A 23,312-nucleotide genomic window follows, 5' to 3' on the forward strand; every position below is an offset into this window, starting at 1 on the left:
CAGTGATTTACTCTTCTGTATCATAAGCAAGTACACATAAAGGAAAAGAACAAAGATTTACTAAGGTTCTGAAGTGAACAAAGGTATAAGTTTCCTAGTGCTTAGCGTGCATGTGCCAGATTTTAAAGTAAGCAGGCACTACCTTTTCCCTCAGCAGTCAATTCCAGCAGAAAGCTGTAAAGGTAAAGATGGGAGTTAATGCATTACTTACTAACAAAACAGCCAGGATTAAGCTTTCTCCTTTTTTTGGTAAAATTCTCTATTGCATTAGTAATTTGACAACCTCTGTTTTAATTTTTTTTTTTTTTTTTAATTTTTATTATGGATCATCACTGTGGTTGGCATATTATAAAATGGACAAAGGAGAGGATTCATCAGTATAAAGGAGCAGAGGCTGAGAAAGCAATGGAGAGAGAAATGCTTTGCATGTCGGAGGTCTGATAGCGACTCTCTAACTGCCAGCGGAGGACAGATCAGCCCTGAGGCAAATTGTGCCCCAGCTGTAGCAGTTTATAGACTATTGTATTAGCAGAGGAGAGTTGCGTACAGGAAGCCGCAGTCACATCCATTCCCGTTATTAGCATGACCCCAGCACCTCGTGCACTGTGGGCTCTTGGCGGGGGTGGCAGGCAGCCAGTTACAGATACTGTTCACCTGCTTGAGAGGCCTCGTCGGTGGGGGGGGCAGGGGGAGGTATTCTCCATGGGAGTTTTACAGCTGCAGTGAAACAATGAATTCCCTCCTTAGTCCCTACCCAAAGAGGATTTTTTTAAATTCTGATATTTTATTACTTGCAAGAATATTGCATCTATTTTGCGCAGTGTTCAGGAAAAAAAAAGTACTGCGCTACACGTAAAATCCATTGGAGGCATTTTGAAAAGTTATGAGTCTAATGGTGGACATTTTAGAGAAAAACAAGCCATCCAAAAACGATGCAAGGACTGTGTAATATGGAAAGGCAGCCCACTTGCAGAGCATAAGTGTCCGTCTTCAACCACATTATTATACATATCTCACGCTTGTCATTACCAAATCTTACCCATTTCCTTTACGAATTTTTTCCTGCTGGGGAGGAAAAAAGTAGCACTGACTGTAAGGGGCTCTAAGATGGCATAATTCACACACCAGGGAGCTGAGAAGCAGGTGTTAGAGTGCCAAAATTTAAGCATGGGTTTGCTGCTATTGCTTACATGGCCTCAGCAGCTGTGCTCGAGAACTTCAGAGCATGTCTTTATCTGATTATTAAACCTTGGTACAGGAAGAGTAAGGTTTTTAAATCCACTGGGTACCTCTGATCTCTAGATAAAAGAGATAAATTTAGCAGTGTAGGAAGCTAATTCTTGTGAGGTTTGGCATTTGTTACACATAGCTACAAACACATGTATCATCAAAAAGTCTAAATACACAGTGGAAATGAACTAGGAGCATGTTACTTAATGCTGTCCCTATCTATAATATAGTAACTTTTCATAGAGTTTTCCCATTAGAAGATCAAAACTTAAGTATTAGAACAAGCATTAAAAATATGGGAAACATCATTCACATAGCTTTTGCAATTCCTTTCACTTTGTTGTAAAGAAAGCTAAAACCTAAGGAAAACAACTTTTTGTAGAAACAAAGTAAATAGATGAACCATAAATTCACAGAAAATAGGTAATTGTTCATATTACATGAGTTATGGAAAGTGTAAAATCACTGTAGATTTTTCTAATGTGAGCTACAAAAGCACAAGCAGTTTTTATAAGGAAATTAAACAGACAAAATCTTCAATGCAAGAAAGGAACTCTTTCCAGAAATTACAAATGAAACTCATCCCTGAGATCACATTATAAAAAACCTAGAGAGAATCCATATGGTTGTGTCTTATGACACCATCTTCATCTGAGTCTTGTCTTTTACATATCTTTAGCAGCAATTTTTACATTTCACTAAACTCAGTTATTTGAAGCAACCTGATTAGAAGGAACAAAGTCCCTAACACACTCTTTCTTTCAACTTTTCATCTGTTGCAGCCTGGTATATGACTAAATCTGTCAAACAAAGATATGATTAAAAAAATAGGATTTTTTCACACTAATTCCTTTTTCTTCCACTTGCTAACCTTGACTTCTTTAGCTGTCATCCTAAACATGACATGGCTCGCCTGCAACTACACGCATGCCAGTATACATGTGCTGATTTACCATCTGGCTGCTTCCAAATAGGATGCTCAATGTCACTTCTTTCCGTCTCAGGGTAGTCACAAATTTTCCCTTGTCTTTGAGACTTTTATTTCTTTACTAAGTTTATATGAAATTAATTCAGACTTACTCACTGTCTCTTTTAGTCTTAGGAAATTAGTCTAAAACCTGTTTTCTCTATTGTGAAGTTTACAGATATGGTTTGCAAGTACTACAACAAGAAATAAATACTTTGTCTGTAGCATGCTGTCTGGAGAGTTCTGTGTAAGTTGTAATATGACAGCATGCATTCTCAGAAATACTACAAAGAGCAATACCTAATGTAATGCACATCCATATGAAGCATAAGTGCTCAAGTAGGTGTCTCTGTTCATGTTGGCTGCACCTGGTCCAGATGGATCTCTTCTAAATGAAGGAAAAGAAGAAAAGAAAAAAAAAAAAAAAATCAGCATTATCAGTGTCTTGTAACATATATAAACCTGTATGGCACAACACTGAGGTGTTTCAGATTGTGTTCTGTTTTCTGTGTGGTGGGGTTTTTTTTGGTTTTTTAGGTTTTTTTGAGTAATCAGGCTAAATTCTTTCACTTGAAAAACTGACATAAAAACATTTCAGGAGGCAATCAGAACGCATTCTCATTTTACAGCAAGGTATTCTTATCTCAAAGGTAATTTATAGGCTGTAATTAAAGAATTTTCCAGGCATAGACATCCACGAGTTTCTTAAATAATTCTTTAAACAAGCCTTTAAGGTTTTGATTTTAATCAAGTAAGACATTAAAAAGTGTCAACTAATTGTGATTTCAACCTGTATGGGTAAGAAAATACTGCTTGATTAAAAAAGACCTTTCTGTCACCTTAGATACAATAGAAATTTTTCAAGTAGTTAATCTCTGACTTTTCAGGTATTATTTAATATGCTTATATATATATTAAGTGTTTAAGTGCAGTTGTTGTCCTGTTTTTGTCTGTACACTACTCAGAGCAAGCAGATCTCTGCTCCATCTGTAATTTTGCACACGCTTGTAAGAGAAGTGCAGGTACTGGCATAACATGCACTCAAAAACACATGAGCTCAACACAGCAAATAGTATTGGAGTGGTGATGTAAGACTGAGTAGAAAACACTGAAACAAAACAGTGACTAAGTCTGCTCTTTAAGGACAACTGAAAGTATGTGTTTGGTAAAAGGAGAAAAGGAGAGATGATGATCTTAAAGGTCTTTTCCAACCTAAACAATTCTATAATTCTATGAATGTACGTGGAGGCCCCCTGCTTTAAATCTACAGAGAAATGAGCAGTTTGTGTGCTCTTTCCTTTTACTGTCTTAGTCCTCACTTATAGGCATTGTACACTAGTCTAAGATGGAGGAAGTAAAGCAAAAGGCTGATTAGTCTACTTGTGCTTCTGTTTAATTCTTCTGAATTCCTGAGTGGCCTGTGCTTTTGACTATGTAACTTAAAACATGTCAACAGTGCTGAATATGGCCTCTGAATGTTGGTTCTCTTTTAAGATTTCTGAAATGAGACATACCGAAATTCAGGCACTCTGAACTACTTTAGGAAAATGTACATCATCACCTGTAAAATGAGTGATCCACACAGTTCTGAAGCATTTTGAATCCTTGATTAAAAGCGTTAAAATCCACAGTGTGTATGCATACATACATGTATATATGTAATTTATAAGGTTCCCTATGTGCATAGCTCATATTGGCAAATAATGTTTTGACTAGGTATGGACATTTACACCAAATTAAAAGGACCAGCTAGTGAAGTGTCCCTTATTACTCACAGGAGGGAGAAACCCATACTTGGACTTGGGAGACTCAGCAGTCCCAAAATTCATAGAATCATAGCATTGTTTAAGTTGGAAAATTGGAGCAGGTGGCATTTCAGAAAGAGTGATGTGCACATTGCTTTTTCCCATAAGTGTTGTAATCCAACAATTCATGAAAGTACAGTGTAATTTTCCTTTTTTCCACCATATACATGGAATACTGCTTTCTCAAGTACAGATTTCCTAATTAAACTTACGTCAATCATTGTACTCTGTGGCTGAAAAAGCTTTCAGAACCTTAGACAAAAAATAGCCCTGTTTTGAAGCAAGAGCTAAACCTTCATAGTATATGTAGTAGCCAGTTAATGTACTCACACAATACTGGACTTAACAGAAAAAAAAAAAAAAAACCCAAATAAAAATCCTTAAGCAGAATACTGAATATTTGAACAGTATGAATCCTCTACTACAAGTATGAATACTATACTAGGAATATTTGAGATCACAGTATAATCAAATTAGTTTTGCAAACACCCCCCCAACTTCTGCTTTTTCTTATTAAGTTGAAAATATGCATTAAGCTACTACTATGACATTTAATTTTATAGATCTCTGCTATAAAGTCTGTTCTTACACTGTGTCTTAATTCATAAATAGATGAATTGTATGTAGAAACATGAATTTTGTACTGCATGAATTATTGGCAGGTGTATTGAATCGGAAAGTTCTAACATTCAGATTATAGAGCACCCTTGCAATCTTGCCAAAATTGGCCCCGTCTACAAGAAACACAGCGCAGAAGTTCTTTGCAGCTGCCATGTTCTCTGCTGACGCTTAATATTCCAGCTGCAGAGAATCTGTTATCTTGTCAAGAGACTAAAATTGTAGCAAGACCTCTTTCATGAAAATTCCGTATTGGTCCTTTATCATTAAAGAAAAGGAAAGTATATGAAGAGGAAGTGATGCATTTAAATTAGGCCTGATGAAACTATAGCTTTGAAATTTGTCAGTCCTTCATCACCCTTGCATGATGTGGGCTCCAGATACCAAGTTTGTGATGTATAAAGATACTTGACATCTAAGCACTGAAAAGGAAGTGGTGACAGCTCAAATAGCTGTGGCCTCTGCTGTTCTCAATGCTGTCAGGTTGTAGGAGATGTTTTAAAGGATTAACAAAACTGTGATCACTAAGCCAAGCAATTCTAGTTGTAGTCTACATTTTCTGTGACCTGCCATTTGTAAATAACATATTGCTATTATCCGATGTTTAGTCACATCCTATAAGGATGAGTATTTTAGAGCATATGCAACTACTGTTTTGTTACTGTAGTTCTGATCTGTAATGTTTCTTAAAACTGGACAAACTGGATGAGACATTGTTGGACAAAGTTAATACCGGTTCTAACTTTTAAAGTATGCAGCATTTAAAAAAAAAACCCAAAACAAACAAAAAAAAAAAACAGAAAACCCACCAAAACCCAAACTTCCTTACCATTAAACAATAAAAATTTTCTGAAAACAGAGAATTTAGGACAGGCAGTGCAGTGGTTCATAGCAATATTGGGAACCCAGTACTTCAAGATTGGCCAAATGTTTTGCAGACTTCTGTTTTCACCAATAATTACTGTTTGAGGCTGCTGCTTATGAAACATTCCTTTTTTGCATTTCTTCTTTGGAAATTAACAAGCAGAAAACATGACAGACTTAAACCACATCATACGCCTTGTTGCAACCTTCCTTAATTTGTTCTGTCTGGTTTATAACTTGGAATTGTGTATTTTCACAGGGTTTTTTACTCAGATCTCTACCTTAGCTGATGTTCAAGAGAATGTCATGGAATATCTCCACGTTCTTAGCCGACCAAAGGTTATTGACCAAGAGCATGATGTAGTGTGGACTGAAGCATATATTGACAGCACTGTAAGTCTGCATGATAAAGCATTTAATATAGGCTTACTGCATATAATGAGAAATAAGGAGCAAAACGGTTGTGGTAGGAACACTAATTGTGCATCTGATTTCTTTGCTGGAATGTGCCAATTCAGTGTAAGAATCAGGACTTGATATCTTTATGTTACAAGTAAATAATTCAAGATTACTGAAATTTAGCATTTATACATTGTAAATTACATAGCAAATAATGAAACAAACATGAGTAACAGTATAATTTTAAAATGTATGACCTCCAAATGTACATTTCTTTGATTAATCAAAAATGGGCATTTAACAGAATTGATTAGATTGAGTAACCATTTTTTCTATATGTTTGAAAAAATGCCAATGAATATATCAGTATAAAAGCATAGACTGGCAAGAAACAATATTTATAGTATATAAAGGTGGGTCAACATCTAGAGGACAACTGTGACATCTTGGGGAAGAATAATGAGAAGATTCTGCCTTTTAAAGTGGATTGAGTGGGTGATATGCCTACAAAATTGTCATAAATGTCCAGTTTTGCTTTGACATCCTTGTGAAAGATTAGAGTTGAAGCAGAACTTTCTGCTATGCAGTGGCTGAACACTCATGATACTTCTGTATCATTTGTGGTAAATCATCAGATTTGCAGATAAAGGTTGTTGGTTTTCACGGGTTGGTCTGAATTAGCTTTTTATCTATTTTCTTTTTCTTACTGTGTTTCTTTTGTTCCAATTAAAATATTTTGGTTTGTATATTATCTGTAGAACAAGAGTTTGTAGCAAACATTTGTCATTTAGTACAAGTGATACCAAGTAATTAACACAATGAATAGAAGATCACAGATGACTAGTGGCAAAGCTGCTTGTTTCTTTTGTTTTAATTTTTTACTTTAAATGGGCATTTAAATTTTTACTTTACTTACAGATGGGGCAAGGTGGGAGAATCTTATCAGCTTCACTTTGATATTTGGGGGGGTGTTATTTGTTTGTTTTGTTTTAAGTCTGTAATGCTTCTAGAAGGTTTAGTTTTATATCAATACAAAAATATCCTAGGGAAAAAAAACACTCTGGGAATAGAGTTTTGCTTCATTTTCATAATTGCTTAGGTCTTTTCTTGTTCTTCAGTTGTGGCCATGGGTAATGTAAAATAAATACTAAAACTGCAGTTATGAAGGAGAAACAAAAAGCTGCTTGGAAATACTGCTTTGGAGGGAATTCACTTATCTCTGTTTCCTTTTTTTAAAGAACATATTAATCCAGTCTCCCCTTTGTTCTCTTTATTTTATTGAAATGTAAGGATGAGATGAACAGAAACTACCTGTTATTGCTGTCCCTTCAGGGCATCCCATGAAATGGGGAGATGACTAGGAAAACCTAGTTCTTATTCACTTCTTGCTTTTATATGCTTGAAGTAATTGGTATGTGTGTATGTTGAAGGGAGTTTGTGTATTTGCTAGAGAGAGCAGCAAGAAGAGATCCATGTAAGTGGTGTTTTAAAGTGGTATTTTAGTGGAACTCTCCTCCTCATCCTTTGCCTATGAATCTTGCATTAAAAGTGTTGCAAACAAAATCTTCTTCCTTTCTCAACACCAACTCCTCCCCTTTACCTAACAAGAAAGTACAAAACGCTGTTTCAGAATTAATTTTACACTTTACTCTCTCTTTGATCTGTTAATCTGCATTTCTTCGATCATTGCAGGAGAAAATTATTCAGAAAAGTTTGTCTAACTTTCAGTGATTCTCCTGTAGGTTATGGAAAGGCTAAGGAAAATGAACAACTTAATGTTGTGTGAAGTACTAAGTGAATACAGCAGGGGTGAGTAAATGCAAGTGAACTTAAGAACGCTAGAGGGAGCGTAGAGAAGGAATCTTGAGAAAACAGGAAAATAAAACAATGGAGCTGTTACATTCTTGAATAAAGGAACTGTTTAAATCCAAACAAAAACCAGTTTGCTGCAATCAAAATAAAATACTTCCAGGTCCTTCTCTTTCTCTTCTTTTCTCACTCTCTTGACTAAGGCTAATTAATGTCACTATATGCACACACGTATATATGTATATATATACACATATCTATACACACACTCATATACACACTCACATGCACACACATGTTCTTAAGTGTCTGAAAACTCCACTCAGGACCCTAATGGGTTGGATACTATAAGAAAAGATTTAAAAATAGAATACCGTGATCTGCTTAGTTGCAAGCTACCTTTCTCCTCCCTCCTTCATCCTCCTCCCCTCAAAAAAACTTATAGACAAAGGAACAGGATAAATTAGGGTAGTCACATACAAAACTCTGGAAATAGCAATTAAGGAAACCAGATGTGCTTCTGCCTCAGGTAAAGCTCCCTGAGTGTTATTTTCAGAGACAGATTCCCTGGCCATCTCTAGTGTGTTGGCATTGGAAGTGCCATCTAAATAATCCTCTCCATCCCATAACTTGTTGATTTGCACAGACAGTTTGTGTCTCCGCTCCTCCATGGCTGCTGCTTGGACCTTGCCAGGTTAGAAATAGTAGTGTATTTCCAGACAGCTTAAATGTTCTTATCATCCAGCTGTGTCAGAACAGCCATGGCTAGATTCTCAGGGCTATATATACATGGCGGTAACCAGTATCACTGTGCCCTAACAGCATGGAATATACTTCCCCATTCCCTTCTCACCAAATATCAGAGCTAATTGGCCAGCTGTGCTGTTTCTGAGCAAGCAACATGAGGCTGGAACTTACGAGGATCCAGACAGAAAGAAGCTGTACAGGAATAGTCTTAGGATACAAAACATTTCCCCTGATGCCCCAGCCTGTTCTCATCCAATATTTGTCCAGGACAAAGTCTTCTGTGAAAGCCAGAAGTGAGGTCATTTAAGTGTTTGATACCATTGAGGAATATTCCCAGAAGAATTTTGCTACTAAAACAAGGGATCTAATTCCTGTGTCTGTTCACTTTTCCTGTAAGAGGATGTCTGCAAAATGTTCATAGAGCTGCCTCTTCAGCCTAGCTTTGGCGCTCTGAGGTGCTTGACTTACTGTTAGGAGAGAAGTACGGCATTTATAGAACTAGAAATTGATGGAAAGATACCATATGCAGTAAATGTAACATGGAGGAACCTGTATGTATGTCAGGTCTGTGTTGCCTTTGACACTGTCAGGATCACACCTCTGACAGCTGAAGGGTTTACAGAGCAACTGAGACTAGGCCTCTCTGGGTGACTCCTTGCTTCGCAAGCAGCTGAACTGGCTTCCTTTTTTCTGCCCCTAGACTTTGTTCTCTCCCCAGTGTCTCCTGCCTTTTTGAAGAGGTAACCAGCCAGCTCCTAGGGTCAATTTTAGTTACACTCCATCAGAAAATTCTTTGTGTTTCTTCCCTTAAACTGAGGATTTCATGTTGGAAACTTTATTATCAGTAGACTAAAGCTGCATTTCTTTCAAAAAAAGGTCTTTTGACATAGGAGTGATGTAATCTTAAGAGGTGTCACTCTGACTCTCAGAGAAACAACAGATTTCTGAAATAATTTGAACTTAGGTCTGTGGAGAACTGGGCTGATTCCTCATTGTACTTGGTTTAGTCATTCACTTGAGAAATTGTCTTTATAGGCTTATCTTGGGCTAATTCTAAAGTCAGCTTCACAATAGTTGCAGTGCTAGTCCTGTAATAAGCTAGTAGCTTAAGTGCTGCCAGTACCTTTAGGCTAAAATGTTGGGATTGAAGTATGTAATATATGCCAACCAGTGTCTAGTCTTCTGATTCAGAGTCCTCTGATCCCAAATCCCACACCTTTCCCTCCACTTAGTCTCTTTTCTATTTGTACTTCTCTAGTCAGCAGTTTGATATGCACTAGAAGTGAGTAAGCTTTGTTGGATATGTGCAATTCTATGGGAAAGGGTGTTTGGGCTGTCAAGAGTGAGGGGATAGGCAGATGATTCTTGACTGTGGAGTCTACCAGGAGAAGAGATTGTCTTGCTACCAGTTTGTGTTCAGCTGTATAGCCTAGAGATGCTGTAAAGGCTAGGTTGGACAGTTGCAGATGGGACACGTGCACAGTGGGCCCTAGACGGTGAGGTCTGGACAGCACTCCAACAGAACAGTCTCAACATAACTTTTCTGCCTCAAAAGTAGGTCACATTTGGATCTGATATTGCTGCTTCAATATCACGAAGGCCTACAAGCGTATAATGCTTCAGAAAATAAAATACCATAATGGGTGCTTAAAACCAGAGCTGGATTTCTAATTGAAAGCTTCCAAAGGTACTCTTCCCTGAGTAGAAAAGAATTCTAAAAGTATGAACATATTTAAGGGAAGGAACAATATTTAAGTTGTCAATTACTTCTTTTAAGCATATGTGCATCTATAGCAAGTCAATACAAGTGAATATATTGGGCAGAAAAGGAAAATTGTCTGGGCATCAGAATATTCAGGTGAAGTAATGCATAGAGGTAGTCTCATGGGATTATAGGTAATCATCTATAAAGCACAGAAGCCCTTAACTCATTCTTATGGTAACATCTGGAATGTGGAGAAACATTACTTTTTGCTGCAGGAAATAAAGAAAAAAAGACTGGACTGGCCCCTGAGTTCCCACTGTTTAAAAGCTTGTGATTGAGAATTTGTTTATCAGAGCATGTAATTTGACCTACTTGGACCTTTGTTGACTCTTCCTGGTGAAATTTGTTTCTCATAAGTGCACCTGAATATATTCTCTGGATCTAATGCACCGTTGAGTTCATCTCCTTGATGCTATTAGTTTCAAGCTGTCAGCAGATTCAGCCATACATTACCATGTTGGCTCTGTTCAGTTTCCAATTGGAGGATTCCTTTGCATAAAAAGAGCAAAATATTGTTTCATTTAATATTTTGAGATGACTGGCTAGTGCTTCAGAATTTAAGAGTTCATTTAAAAAAAAAAAAAGCATTCTGAGTCATTACAGGTCATGATTCGTCATAATATGAATGGTGAGTGGTCTTTACTTTCTATACTTTTCTTCAGTGTTAAAGTACTATATGTTGATCCTTCATTTGCATTAGCCCCACCTTCTCATAGACTTACATTAAATTATGGATTTCAGTTCAATTCTACAATCGCTGTTAAAATATATATATACATATATATCCCTCTTTTCTTATTTTGAAAAATTTTCTTTTTACTCTGGTTCAGGTTCCTTGCAGAAATTCAGTAGGAAGTATACGAAGCTCACACTTCTCAGGTAGCTGTCACATCAGAATCCAAATGTTTTAAGTATGGAAATTTAGATTGTGGGATACAGTTCTTTGTCAAAGGATGAATTCCGAGCCAGTTCCAGAGAAGCAAGGTGTCCTGGTTTCGGCTGGGATAGAGTTAGGGGAAGCTGTATACATGAAGTCCCGTGTATAATGTACAGAGATATAACATAAAGTTCTACAGACTGAAAGCTATTATGCTGGCATTTTTTCCATCCAGGACTTTCTGGTGAGGTATAAAAATGCTGTTTAGTGCTTCTTCCATTCACACAGTTTTCTTTGTGTTCAACACACAGAAGAGCTTTTATGAAGTAACAAAAATTAAATGGTACCCTGTTTCCACTAGCTTCTATTCCCAGAGATACCTTCAAATACTTTTGGTGGCACAAGTTAATTGTGCTATTACAATAAGTGGGTGTAATTAGCATTTTTATCACAGTAAAAGGTTCCCTGGGCCTATATTTCAAAACTAACTTCTAGATTGTAGCACTGGTATGCATTAAAATGCACCAGAGTGTTCAGAATGCTCATGTATGTCTACAGCAAGTAAATATTGGTAATCACTGCAGAACTGAATGTCAGGAAATGTCATTAATCAGCAGCTGTGAAAAGAAAATTTACACATAGGCAGTAAATTCTTTTATTTTTTTAAAAAAATGTTTAAAAAACTAGAAATCTGTGTTGCTTTTTTCCCAATCCCACTTTGGACTTGGTTACATGCTCTAACCCTCGCTTTGTGGCCAGCATCTCTTAATCTCTAATAATTTACAGCTCTTTATCAGAGAATGTCATCACCACTGACTGACTCCGAGGTTCCCATGAGAATTTCCTTTTCTTGCTATGACATTTGAGTAAATTGGGTTAGGGAAGGAAAATCCCATGCATGGATATCAGGCCTTCCATCAGGTAGGTTTGTTCTTAAAATAAGGTTCTTCAAGGTATGCTTTGTCTCCTACAGATATGCAGTGGTCTTTCGAAGATTCTAACATGGGAGAAAAAGTAGAAAGTAACTCAGGGAATGCCTTCTTATCAGCACTTCAGTCTGGATTAATTTTCCTGGAAAAATACAACAGCTCTGACCATTTCATCTTTTTCGAAGCTTCTGTAAGAGCATGATTGCAGTTTGAAGTTGCAGACCATCTGGTCCAGCAGTTAAGGTCTGCTGTATTTGCACTGGGATTTAATAGATCTGGGACAGTGCTTGAAACATTAACAATGGTGATCAATACAGCTACTTATATGCACAATAAAAAAAAGATTATGCATGTATTTATATGTAGGTGCAACATCGCTTTATGCTGATGATTAGCAGGCTGCCTGTGGAAATCTTCATTGACAGTCCAATAAAAAAAACCTTTGAGCCATGACTTTTATGAGTTCTGTGGCCCAAAATTTCTAGTTGCCATAATTAAGTATTCTTGTTTTCTCCTAAACAGTTCTAATCTGTTTGTTTTACTGCTGGATCTAGAATAAATGAATTACCATTAACAACATTAACTGTTTCAAAATCAGTAAGATCTGTGTCAACTGTCAAAACATAATGAATGCTCAAGATAGTAAATGAGTAAACCTCTCAACTGAATAGAATTAATGCACTCTCATTATCTTTCAGATGCAGCTCAAAATAACAATGGATGTTCTTTTTTCTTAGAAAATACACATCTGATTTACTTATGTTAGGCAGCAGGGTGCTAATCAGTGCAAGGAATGCCGTGCCACTTAAATTTGAGCTTAGAGCCCTTGCTCACACACCAGTACAAGAGTCATGGTGCCATGTGTCCCAATAAAACACACAAACTGAGACCCCTGAAATGAAAATTGGGATGTGCAAAGGAAAATAAAGTCCATAATGACCTAGTGGGAATATAGATACTTTAAATAAGAATGATTTGTGCATTGTTCCATGCAAACGCAGCATATACAAATAAGGACATACATAAGCATAGATAGCGCCTATGCACATGTATGTATGCATGTATGTTTATGTGTACCTTTCAGCTTTTGAAGTAAATTACTTTGATAAATTACATGTTTGCTTTACTTCACTGCTAGTGCTGGAATTTACGGTACTAGGGCTAATTTCAGTGATTGCATTAAGCGAAGAATATTACTATAGAGAGCTAATTGCTAGTTGTCAAAGTCACTAGAAAAAATGTTGTAAGGAAATAGCAATATTTATTTTAATGAATTAACACTTTTCATGTGTATCGCTGTATATGGTATTTACACTATAAAATGCTATATGCAATACATCAAAAAGATGTTTAAAACATCAAAACCAAAAACAAAAGTCCTGCACTTAAAGAGGAACATAAAATTACCTGCTGGGGATGTGGAACATGGAATGCCATCTGTATTATATGGCACTGAGAAAACTGATTATGTTTGGACCTCTATTTCATAGCAGATGGGTTCATTAAATTTAATAGCCTCCAGAGCCTTTAGAAACAGTGTTAAAAACATGTGGAACATGCTGAGACATTTCACTTCTCGCCCCACAGTCATTATAACTCTGGCACAGACTATAAATATTACAGTACTTGATTTCCATTGAAACAGATTACTATTATAAATATTTTTCCTAGTGTACATTTACATAAGAAATGCAGAATGCAAATTGTACTTTTTCAAACTTTGAGATATGCCATTGATTTCTTTAAATGCATTTTACAGTTCTTTGCACTTGGAGGCTTTGATATAGAACTTATTTTTATCTTCTTCCTGAGACATCAGCAAGCAGCTGTAATGCCACAGCAAAGCTAGGTCTTAAGCAGCTCTGTTCCCAGTGTGGTGCAAATAAGACAAGCATTATGTTAAACCATAGAAGGGAAATCAGAGCAGTGTTACATCTTGGCTTTTAGCTGTACATTGAATTTTATATGATAGGGTAACTACAGTTTGACCTTGGTGTCTGTTCATCTTTCATCACTGGAGCACAGAGATATTAAATATCTAATTTCAGAGTAGGTCCTGCAGAAACATTGCTTTAAACAGAGTAAAAACCCACCTTTTTGAAATATTCTCAGAATTTGATAGCTAAAGGAATATTTTAGTGCTATATTATTTTGGGTTTAAATGATGTTTCAAATGAGAACAGGGAAGTTTTACCATGTTTAAGTGCTTTAACATCTGTCTAACATTATTCCACCTCTTCATTTACATGTTCTGATGTTTAAACTAAATTACTTTTTTACAAACTTTGTCATATTTGATCATTATTTTTTTCAAAAAATAACCCAGTTTCCCAGTAACGCTATTAGCTTGTTCTCGTATGATGTAATTCTCAGTAATGCTCTTCTGTTTCCATTTCCTTTCCATCAAAATGCTGTGACTATCCACACTATCTTTTACTGTTTTCTAAGGTAGCTCTTGTTTTTAGATTATACTGACCATTTTAATGTGGATTTTCCCCTTCTTCACATCACTGACTTAAACTCCAATTTTGTCACTGACCATTGCTATTATTATAAAGGCCTGTGAATTTTAATAAACCACTGAAGTCCTACTGCAGTAGATGATGTATGATGACACAATTAAATAATGACACCTTCCTCGTATAATTTACAAAGTAAGAGGTAAGAATCACCAGTTGCTTAGAAAGGGCAGAGTGTAAGGACACAGTAAGACAGTATAGGTCAACACAATAAGCAATTATCAGTCTATGAGATCTCAAGCATGAAGGGCAGTATGTGAAAACATGCACAAATGCATGTTCAAGTCTTTCAAATTGTAGTGTCCACTTCTACAGGGTTCCCATGCAAGTGTTCTTTGTCCAGTGGTTAAGAATCATGGTGTCTTTGCTTGAGTTTGGTTAAACTTCATTTTGTAGAAGTATTTGGGCAATCCAGTATTTACAACTCTAATAATGTTTCAAAGCGGTTACATTCACAAAACACCTTCTGTGGTTAAATTTTGGAAATCAGAAAATTCAGTACGGTTTGAATGTTAAAGGAACACGTTCTGCTGTTTTGAGAGCTGTCAAGCGCAATGGTATTATGTTAGGACTTTGTCATGAATCGTTAAGCTTTTCTTTGCTGCTTTTGCTGTAAATATGGTGTGTCTTGCGACATGATTGCTTTGCACCAAATTACTGTTTCTTCTTATATGAAAACTGATTGGATGTATGTGAAAAAGAATCCATAGAGTTACAGAAGTGTGTAGGTTTCGCCTGCTGGATGTTCTCCCACCAGTTACTATGTACAAATTACAGAGAATTGCTCTGCTGTTGAATTTGATTAACAGGCATATTCTTGCCAAAAGGGTATTGGTCTCATTTGCAGACACCTGCACACTAGAGATAGAGCAGCTTGGGACCATTTCCAGCTGCGGTCTGCCAATGACATACAGTGCTTTTAGGTGAGGGGACAGAAAATGCTTTTCATTTCCAGCTTGTTTCACAGGGAACTTTCTGGTTTTGTTGTGACACAGAAATAAAATCAAAAGGTGACAAGTCACTAACTAGAGGGAGAATTTGTTTGTAGATCTCTATATGCTATGGTTGTCGTGGTTTAGCCCCAGCCAGCAATCCAGTGAATCCAACATTTAGGAGGATATGTCTATTCTTAGTGAAAATAACTAAAGATATTCACAGCTGATAACTGTTTGTCTGTCTTTGATCTTATTGCCTCCATTTCGAGTGAAATTGAGTTAATTATAAGGAAATTGTAGCTATTTTGTCAGATATATTATCTTTTTTCTCTCTGTTTTTGTCTTTAGTTTTCACGTAACAGATTTTTTAGGGTAAATGATAATGTAGGAAAGCAATTAATTTAGTATAATGTACTAAATCACATCCTTTGATGTCATATATGTCATTCTTTGACTTTCTGGAAGAAAGAGGGCAGTGAAGATGAAATATACTTTATCTGCACTGCTGGAGTAAAAACCTGAAATAATAAGAAAGACTTATTAAATTACTGGTGCCATTCGAGCTTTGCTGCAGTGGCAGAATTCAGTGCAAAAAGGAAAAGAAGAGAGAATAAAAGGAAATAATCTTCTCTTTTGTCTATTATTCTGCAGAAATTGAAGTTGTTTATAGCTCTCCTTTTTGTATAATCAAGAGATGTCACATACAACTCATGCACACAATACAGTATACTCATTAAAGTTAATGTTTATCACAGTCATTATGACTAATATTTACTTTGAAGTTAGTAATTTTGGAGAAATTATTCAAAAATAAACCTTATTCTACAAGGAATAATGGGACGTTTCCTACTGATATTCTTGCTGCTTGACAGTAAGGCATTTGACCTTTGTCCACACCATTGTATTTTGTCAGATCAGACCTTTCCAAGCAAGCATTTCCCTTAATGATTAATTGAAAGATGATCTAACCAGTTGGTAAATACATGATCTTCAGCAACATCAGTATCAGCATGAGAAAGCTTAGAACACTTAAATGTGTTTTCTCTGGAATTCGTAACAGCCATTTCACCTGCACTGCCTAGTTCTAGGTAAACCATTAAAATCCCTAAGGGCTCTAAACTAAGAGTTGACATAAGGAGCCTACAGGGCCATTCCATTTAATGACTTCGTTTACAGAACATGATTTTTTTGGGTTTTTTACAGTAGCGTTTATTTAGTGGCACATAAATACTACAAGAAAATATGCATTAGAAACAGTATACTAACACCAAGGAACAATACAGCTTACAGAGCTTTTTAATGTCTTTTTGTTCTGTTGCAGCCAGACCTCTGTGTAATAATAAAGGCCTCAGTTGTCAATATGGTTAGGTTTATTCCAGAAAACTGTCAAAAAAAAAGAAGTAAACTACCTAAGTCAGCTATATGCTTGCATTCCTTATGGGTTACATTTGTTGATTATTATTCTTCTTTAATTTACTCTGCAGTAAATCCGTAGTATCTCCATTTATGTACCTGGAGTTACACTGATGTAAAACAGAAGACAGATTCATTGTATTAAATCTCAGTTTAAGGGGCTTGGATTATACTTCTATTGACTGATGGAATAATTCTAACATTTTCTTTCTTGGATTAAAGCCTTAAAGCCTCAAAAATTCAGAAGTTACAGTGAACAGCAAATTGCCTTTATAGGAAAGAAAAGTTTAATTTTCCTTCCTCCTTCACCTTGTCCTTTTTGTGTTACCATTCAGTTTAAGAAAAAGGAGATACAGTGAAAGCTGATTTTACAATAATCAGGTTTTTTATGTTCACAAAATTTTTGCTGTGTAGCCAAATACAAGATAATGGGCTCTATCACATTTTAGGTCCTAGCATGCCTAAAAACTACCTTAATGTCTGCACACAGCTCTAGCTGTGAGACAGCTGAAAGTATTTTGAGACCTTTTCTTGTGAGTTCTTACAGTGAAGGAGTGAATTAGGGGTAAAATTTTCTTGACCTGCTGGATAATGCAATAAGGGGAAAAGAGCAGGTGATGAAAAAATCTGCCTCAGGCCAAGACCATTCCTTGAACTAGATTTCACAAGCATTTTATTAAATAATGAGAAACTGCATATTTGAAATTAACTTAGATCATCTAGAAATGCTCTCAGATTCGTGATCTTCCAACAAATCAGTCTTAGCTATGGGCTATCAGGTCAAACTGGCTTTTAGGAAGCTTTGAACTTTCAAGTTATGCAGGGTAACAACAGAAAGCTTCTTCCAAAATAAAAAAGCAAGAGAAATGTAGCTCTGTATAGAGCCTGATGAATTCAGCTTGCATTGTGAAGAGTCCATAAAATGCTCAATGGCTTTTTCGATAAAGCGTAGCTATAAAATCTCAGCGTAAAACTAGAATGGTGAGATACATTAGCTACATACTTATTAGAAGGGTATGAATACAGAACCTGTTCCTCGAAACAGAGCTAATGAACAAGAACCATCACTGATTATGCCATTTTATCATTTATAATGATAGATCTGTGGTACCAACCTACCCACAAACTGATAGAAAAAATATTATAGAAAAGAGAAAGAATTTATTGTTAGATTAGGAGTTTATCCAACTAAGAGGATTCATGATGTTAAATGATGGAGCATTTTCTAAGCTTTTTTTTAAAAATTCCTTGTTTTATCATATATTTTTTAAAATAGTGCTTGTAACAATTAGAGACTTAAACCTGCCCTCTGATCTTGTACATCTCTGTTAGCTAATAAAATCAGTTTCTTTGCTTATGCATGCAAACCTGAAACATACGTGTTTCTAATTTGGAGACACATGATGGCCACCTTGCTACTACAGCATAGTGTTTTAGCATATTGTTAACTTATTTCCAAAATACACATTGGACATTTGATTCTCAAATGCTTACACAAAGCCTGGACACAGTTTTTATGGAGGTTTGTTTTCTGGGTTTAGGGAGTATGCCTCCTTCCCTCACAAAGCAAAACAGTACATTTACACATCTATCTGAGCTTGATTCCTGGGTTTCTGGCTGTAGTTTTATGCAGCATTTTTGCACGCAATTTGTTCCTTCTTTTTCTTTATGCTTCATCTGAACTTTTGCAGATGTGCCTTAAGATGGATCCATCGGTGTTTTGCCCTTTCAGAGGCAAATTGATAAACAAGAGAAAAGGTGATTGCTTTTGAAAAACTGTTTGAAGCTTTTCATTTAGTAGTTGTGCATACAAGAGGAGGGGCAGCAAAACTGTTACCATGGACTTCTGGAGGGCAGACTTTGGCCTGTTCAGGACGCTGGTTGGGAAAGTCCCTTGGGAGGCAGTCCTCGAGGGCAAAGGGGTCCAGGAAGGCTGGGCCTTCTTCAAGAAGGAAGTCTTAAGGGCACAGGAGCGGGCTGTCCCCATGTGCCGTAAGACCAACCGGCGGGGAAAATGACCAGCCTGGCTGAATAGGAGCTTTTGCTGGGACTCAGGGAAAAAAGGAGAGTCTACCGCCTTTGGAAGAAGGGGCAGGCAACTCAGAAAGAGTATAGTGATCTCGTTAGGCTATGCAGGGAGGAAATTAGAAAAGCAAAAGCCCAGCTAGAACTCAATCTGGCCTCTGTTGTAAAAGATAATAAAAAATGCTTTCATAAGTACATCAGCAATAAAAGGAGAGTCAAGGAGAATCTCCATCCTTTGCTGGATGTGGGGGGGAACATTGTCACTAAGGATGAGGAAAAGGCTGAGGTACTTAACGCCTTCTTTGCCACTGTCTTTAATAGCCATACTGGTCATCCCCAGGGTACTCAGCCCCCTGAGCTGAAAGACAGGGATGGGGTGCAGAATGGAGCCTTCATAGTCCAGGAGGAAGCAGTTAATGACCTGCTATGCCACCTGGATGCTCACAAGTCTATGGGGCCAGATGGGATCCACCCGAGGGTACTGAGGAAGCTGGCAGATGAGCTCACCAAGCCACTTTCCATCATCTATCAGCAGTCCTAGTTAACAGGGGAGGTCCCTGGTGACTGGAGGCTTGCCAATGTGATGCCCATCTACAAGAAGGGCCAGAAGGAGGACCCGGGGAACTACAGGCCTGTCAGCCTGACCTCGGTGCCAGGGAAGATTATGGAGAGGTTCATACTGAGTGAGCTCAACAGGCATGTGCAGGTCAACCTGGGGATCAGGCCCAGCCAGCATGGGTTCATGAAAAGCAGGTCCTACTTGACCAACCTGATCTCCTTTTATGACCTGGTCACCTGCCTGGTGGATGAAGGAAAGGCTGTGGATGTCATTTACCTGGACTTCAGCAAAGCCTTTGACACCGTCTCCCATAGCATTCTCCTTGGGAAGCTGGCAGCTCATGGCTTAGATGGGCGTACTCTTTGCTGGGTAAAAAACTGGCTGGGTGGCTGAGCCCAGAGAATTGTGATGAATGGAGTTAAGTCCAGTTGGCGGCCGGTCATGAGCAGTGTTGCCCAGGGCTCAGTTTTGGGGCCAGCCTTGTTCAATATCTTTATCAACGATCTGGACGAGGGGATTGAGTGCGCCCTCAGTAAGTTTGCAGATGACACCAAAGTGGGTGGGAGTGTCAATCTGCTTGAGGGTAAGATGGCTCTGCAGAGGGACCTGGACAGGCTGGACCAATGGGCCCAGGCCAACTGTATGAGGTTTAACAAGGCCAAGTGCTGGGTCCTGCACTTGGGTCACAATAACCCCATGCAATGCTACAGGCTTGGGGAAGAGTGGCCGGAAAGCTGCCTGGCAGAAAAGGACCTGGGGGTGTTGCTTGGCAGCCGGCTGAACATGAGCCAGCAGTGTGCCCAGGTGGCCAAGACAGCCAACAGCATCCTGGCTTCTATCAGGAATAGTGTGGCCAGCAGGAGCAGGGAAGTGATTGTCCCCCTGTACTTGGTGCTGGTAAGGCCGCACCTGGAATACTGTGTCCAGTTTTGGGACCCTCAAGACAAGAAAGACATTGAGGTGCTGGAGCGTGTTCAGAGAAGGGCAACAAGGCTGGTGAAGGGTCTGGAGCACAGGCCTTATGAGGAGCGGCTGAGGGAACTGGGGTTGTTTAGCCTGGAGAAGAGGAGGCTGAGGGGAGACCTTATCGCTCTCTACAACTACCTGAAAGGAGGTTGTAGCAAGGTGGGTGTTGGTCTCTGCTCCCAAGTAGATAACAATAGGATGAGAGGAAATGGGCTCAAGCTGTGTCAAGGGGGGTTTAGATTGGAAATTAGGAAAAATTTCTTCATGGAAAGGGTAGTCAAGCATTGGAACAGGCTGCCCAGAGAGGTGGTGGAGTCACCATCCCTGGAAGAGTTAAAAAAACGGGTAGACGTGGCACTTTGGGACATGGTTTAATGGACATGGGGGTTTTGGGTTGATGATTGGACTGATGATCTTAGAGGTCCTTTCCAATCTTAATGATTCCTAGTTTTTACTTTCATTATAAATGATCCAGCCACCAAGCCAGGAGGCGTGGGGTTGCTACTCTACCCTTAATTGGTTTAGTGGTGGACTTGGTAATGTTAGATTAATGGTTGGACTGGATGATCTTAAAGGTCTTTTCCAACCTAAACGATTCTATGATTCTGTGATTCTATAAGCTGCCTTCCCTGCTGCTTTCTAGTGCCCTTGATCTATTATCATATCTGTGGATTTCTTTTACTCAGTGAATGAAATTGTGCTAACACTTTTCTGCCTTCTTTCTTCTTTTAAAATGTTTCTCAGCTCAAATAAGTGTATGGTATCTATCTCACTATGCCCTCCAGCATACTGCGCTATTCAGAGCATTTCTGGGCCATTACTGACATAACCTTCAAGGTATTTTGTGCTAGCTAAATACAAAATTTGTACAAGAGTTTTGCTCATTCAGAAGTGACAAATGGGAAAAAAAGAATAAATTATAATAATTGTTGTGAATGTATTTGTTAGGTAAGTAACGAAGCAGATTGTTCCCTCTATAAAAACGTTCTGTATTTTAATTCTAAAAGATAATTGGTTCCAGCACTTAGAGGCCTGGATTTGTTCTAGTCTTTGCACCAGACTTCTAGAATCAACTAGCTGATTTCAGAATATTTTTGGAAGGACTCGTTTCTAAGCAAGTAAGAAAGAGAAAGAGTAAGTCCAGTTAATTACAACCTCCCGTCCCCAAACCCAGCTCCACTTTTCTTTGACATTCCTAGAATCTTTTACATCACACATTCATGTTCTTACAAGATCAATTTAGCAGTTTAGTGCTCTAGTTATCAAAAGTAGATATATTACTTTTATTGTGTGTAACAGTCTTCCTGATGAGATTCTCAGTGCTGACTTTTTCCCTATGCCTGATTCTTCTGGTCTTGTTCTTGCATGCTGAACTTCAGTCCTTTGAAGTCAATCCATACTTTCCCTAGTTTTTCCCCTGTGTTTGTGTTAAACATTCCACAGTAGTTTTGCAAGTGCCTTGCTTTGTCCTGGTATTAGCCAAAGATTTCCTTTTTCAATTACAGGTCCATTGTTTTCTTCATAAAGTAAAAAAATCAACAACTGCAACAAAAAGAAGCTTAAACAAAGATAATGGAAAGCAAAATCATACTGAATTAAATATCGTAAATAGGTTGTGTCAGTCCACTGATGTCAGGGCAGCTTTTATACAGAATACAAATCTTTTTATTATTAACCCTGTGTCCTTGACACAAAATGATGTATAAACCTTTTAATAGGTCAGTTTTGCCTTCATACCTGTAAATAGTGTCCCCTGCAAATAAGAAAATGTTTACTTCTACAGAAAACTGCTGGACATCAAGTAATTTACAGTCTGTTTCTCCACTGCATGTTTTGTGGTCACAGTCCAAACTGTACTGGTCTTGAAATAATGCTGTTTACATGTAATAGAGTAAAAGCCAGGAAAAGATTCTTCTTCCTTATTAAATGCACGTTCCACAAGGTTAAACTGAGTATATGGGATGAATTGTGCTTAATACAAGCTTTCAAAGCTAGGTCCTAAAAACCTTTCATTGTGGTAGATTCCTTCATTTCTGTTAGGTTGTGAATACTAAATACAGCAAGGGAGAAAGTACTCTCAGATTTCTAAGTTGTACCCCTAAAATGCATGGGTTGATTGTGAGAGTAAGGGAGAGGGACAGAGAGTAAGGGAATGGAAGCAGAGTCTTGCTACACCTTCCACTTCTTCTGGCAGAGCACGCAGAAGAAATAGTACTCTGTGAAAAAAGACAGAAAAGAGTGGTTTAGGATAATTCAACTATCCATGTTCTCACAGCCATTCCCTTTTTTAGAGTATGTTGGATGATTACAAAATAGACTATAGAAAAACACATCTGTTTTAGAAGTGCAATTCCATTTATTACGATCAGAGTAACATGTTAAGAAACACAAACACAATTAGTAAATCTAAGTTTTAGAAGAAATTCTGGCTTGCTTTACACATTCGTTAAGTCAAATACACTTTCATCCCTCCTCAGTGCTTATCTTTAGAAGTTGGTCTTACATTGATATGTAGAGCAAGCAAGATTTAATACAGAGCAAGATCAAAACCCCACTGAACTCATTGCAAGATTCTCATTGACTCTAATAGGTATTGGGTAAGGATCTTATTTGGTTTTGCTTTGGGGCCAGTGTGGATTTTATCATGGGAGAAAGAGGATGTCTGTCTAGCTCTTAAGAGGATTTAAGATTAAGAAATGATTTTTCATTCCTAGAAGGGCTGTCAAAGAATTTGCCCTTTTTCCAAATGTGAAAGGGCATTTATGTGAGAATAGATGAATAAATAAATGAGTATGTATATATGCACCTGTCTTCTGAGGTTGATTCTTTTTTTCCCTCCTTCTCTTCCTCCCTTCTCTCTCTCCCTCTCCTGCTAATTCAGAACA

The 23,312-nt window shown here is 37.7% G+C and overlaps 1 protein-coding gene across 1 annotated transcript in view; it reads left to right on the forward strand.

The window, feature by feature from the left end:
- CACNA2D3 (calcium voltage-gated channel auxiliary subunit alpha2delta 3) overlaps positions 1–23,312 on the forward strand; it is a 480,096-nt gene that overhangs the window by 310,119 nt on the left and 146,665 nt on the right. Inside the window, exon 13 of the mRNA XM_075713919.1 lies at positions 5,744–5,877. Within this exon, the coding sequence (XP_075570034.1) occupies positions 5,744–5,877 (134 nt within the window). The remainder of the gene's footprint in view (positions 1–5,743; positions 5,878–23,312) is intronic.

The sequence above is a fragment of the Pelecanus crispus genome, chromosome 7 (genome assembly GCF_030463565.1).
Source record: "Pelecanus crispus isolate bPelCri1 chromosome 7, bPelCri1.pri, whole genome shotgun sequence".
Lineage (NCBI taxonomy): Eukaryota > Metazoa > Chordata > Aves > Pelecaniformes > Pelecanidae > Pelecanus > Pelecanus crispus.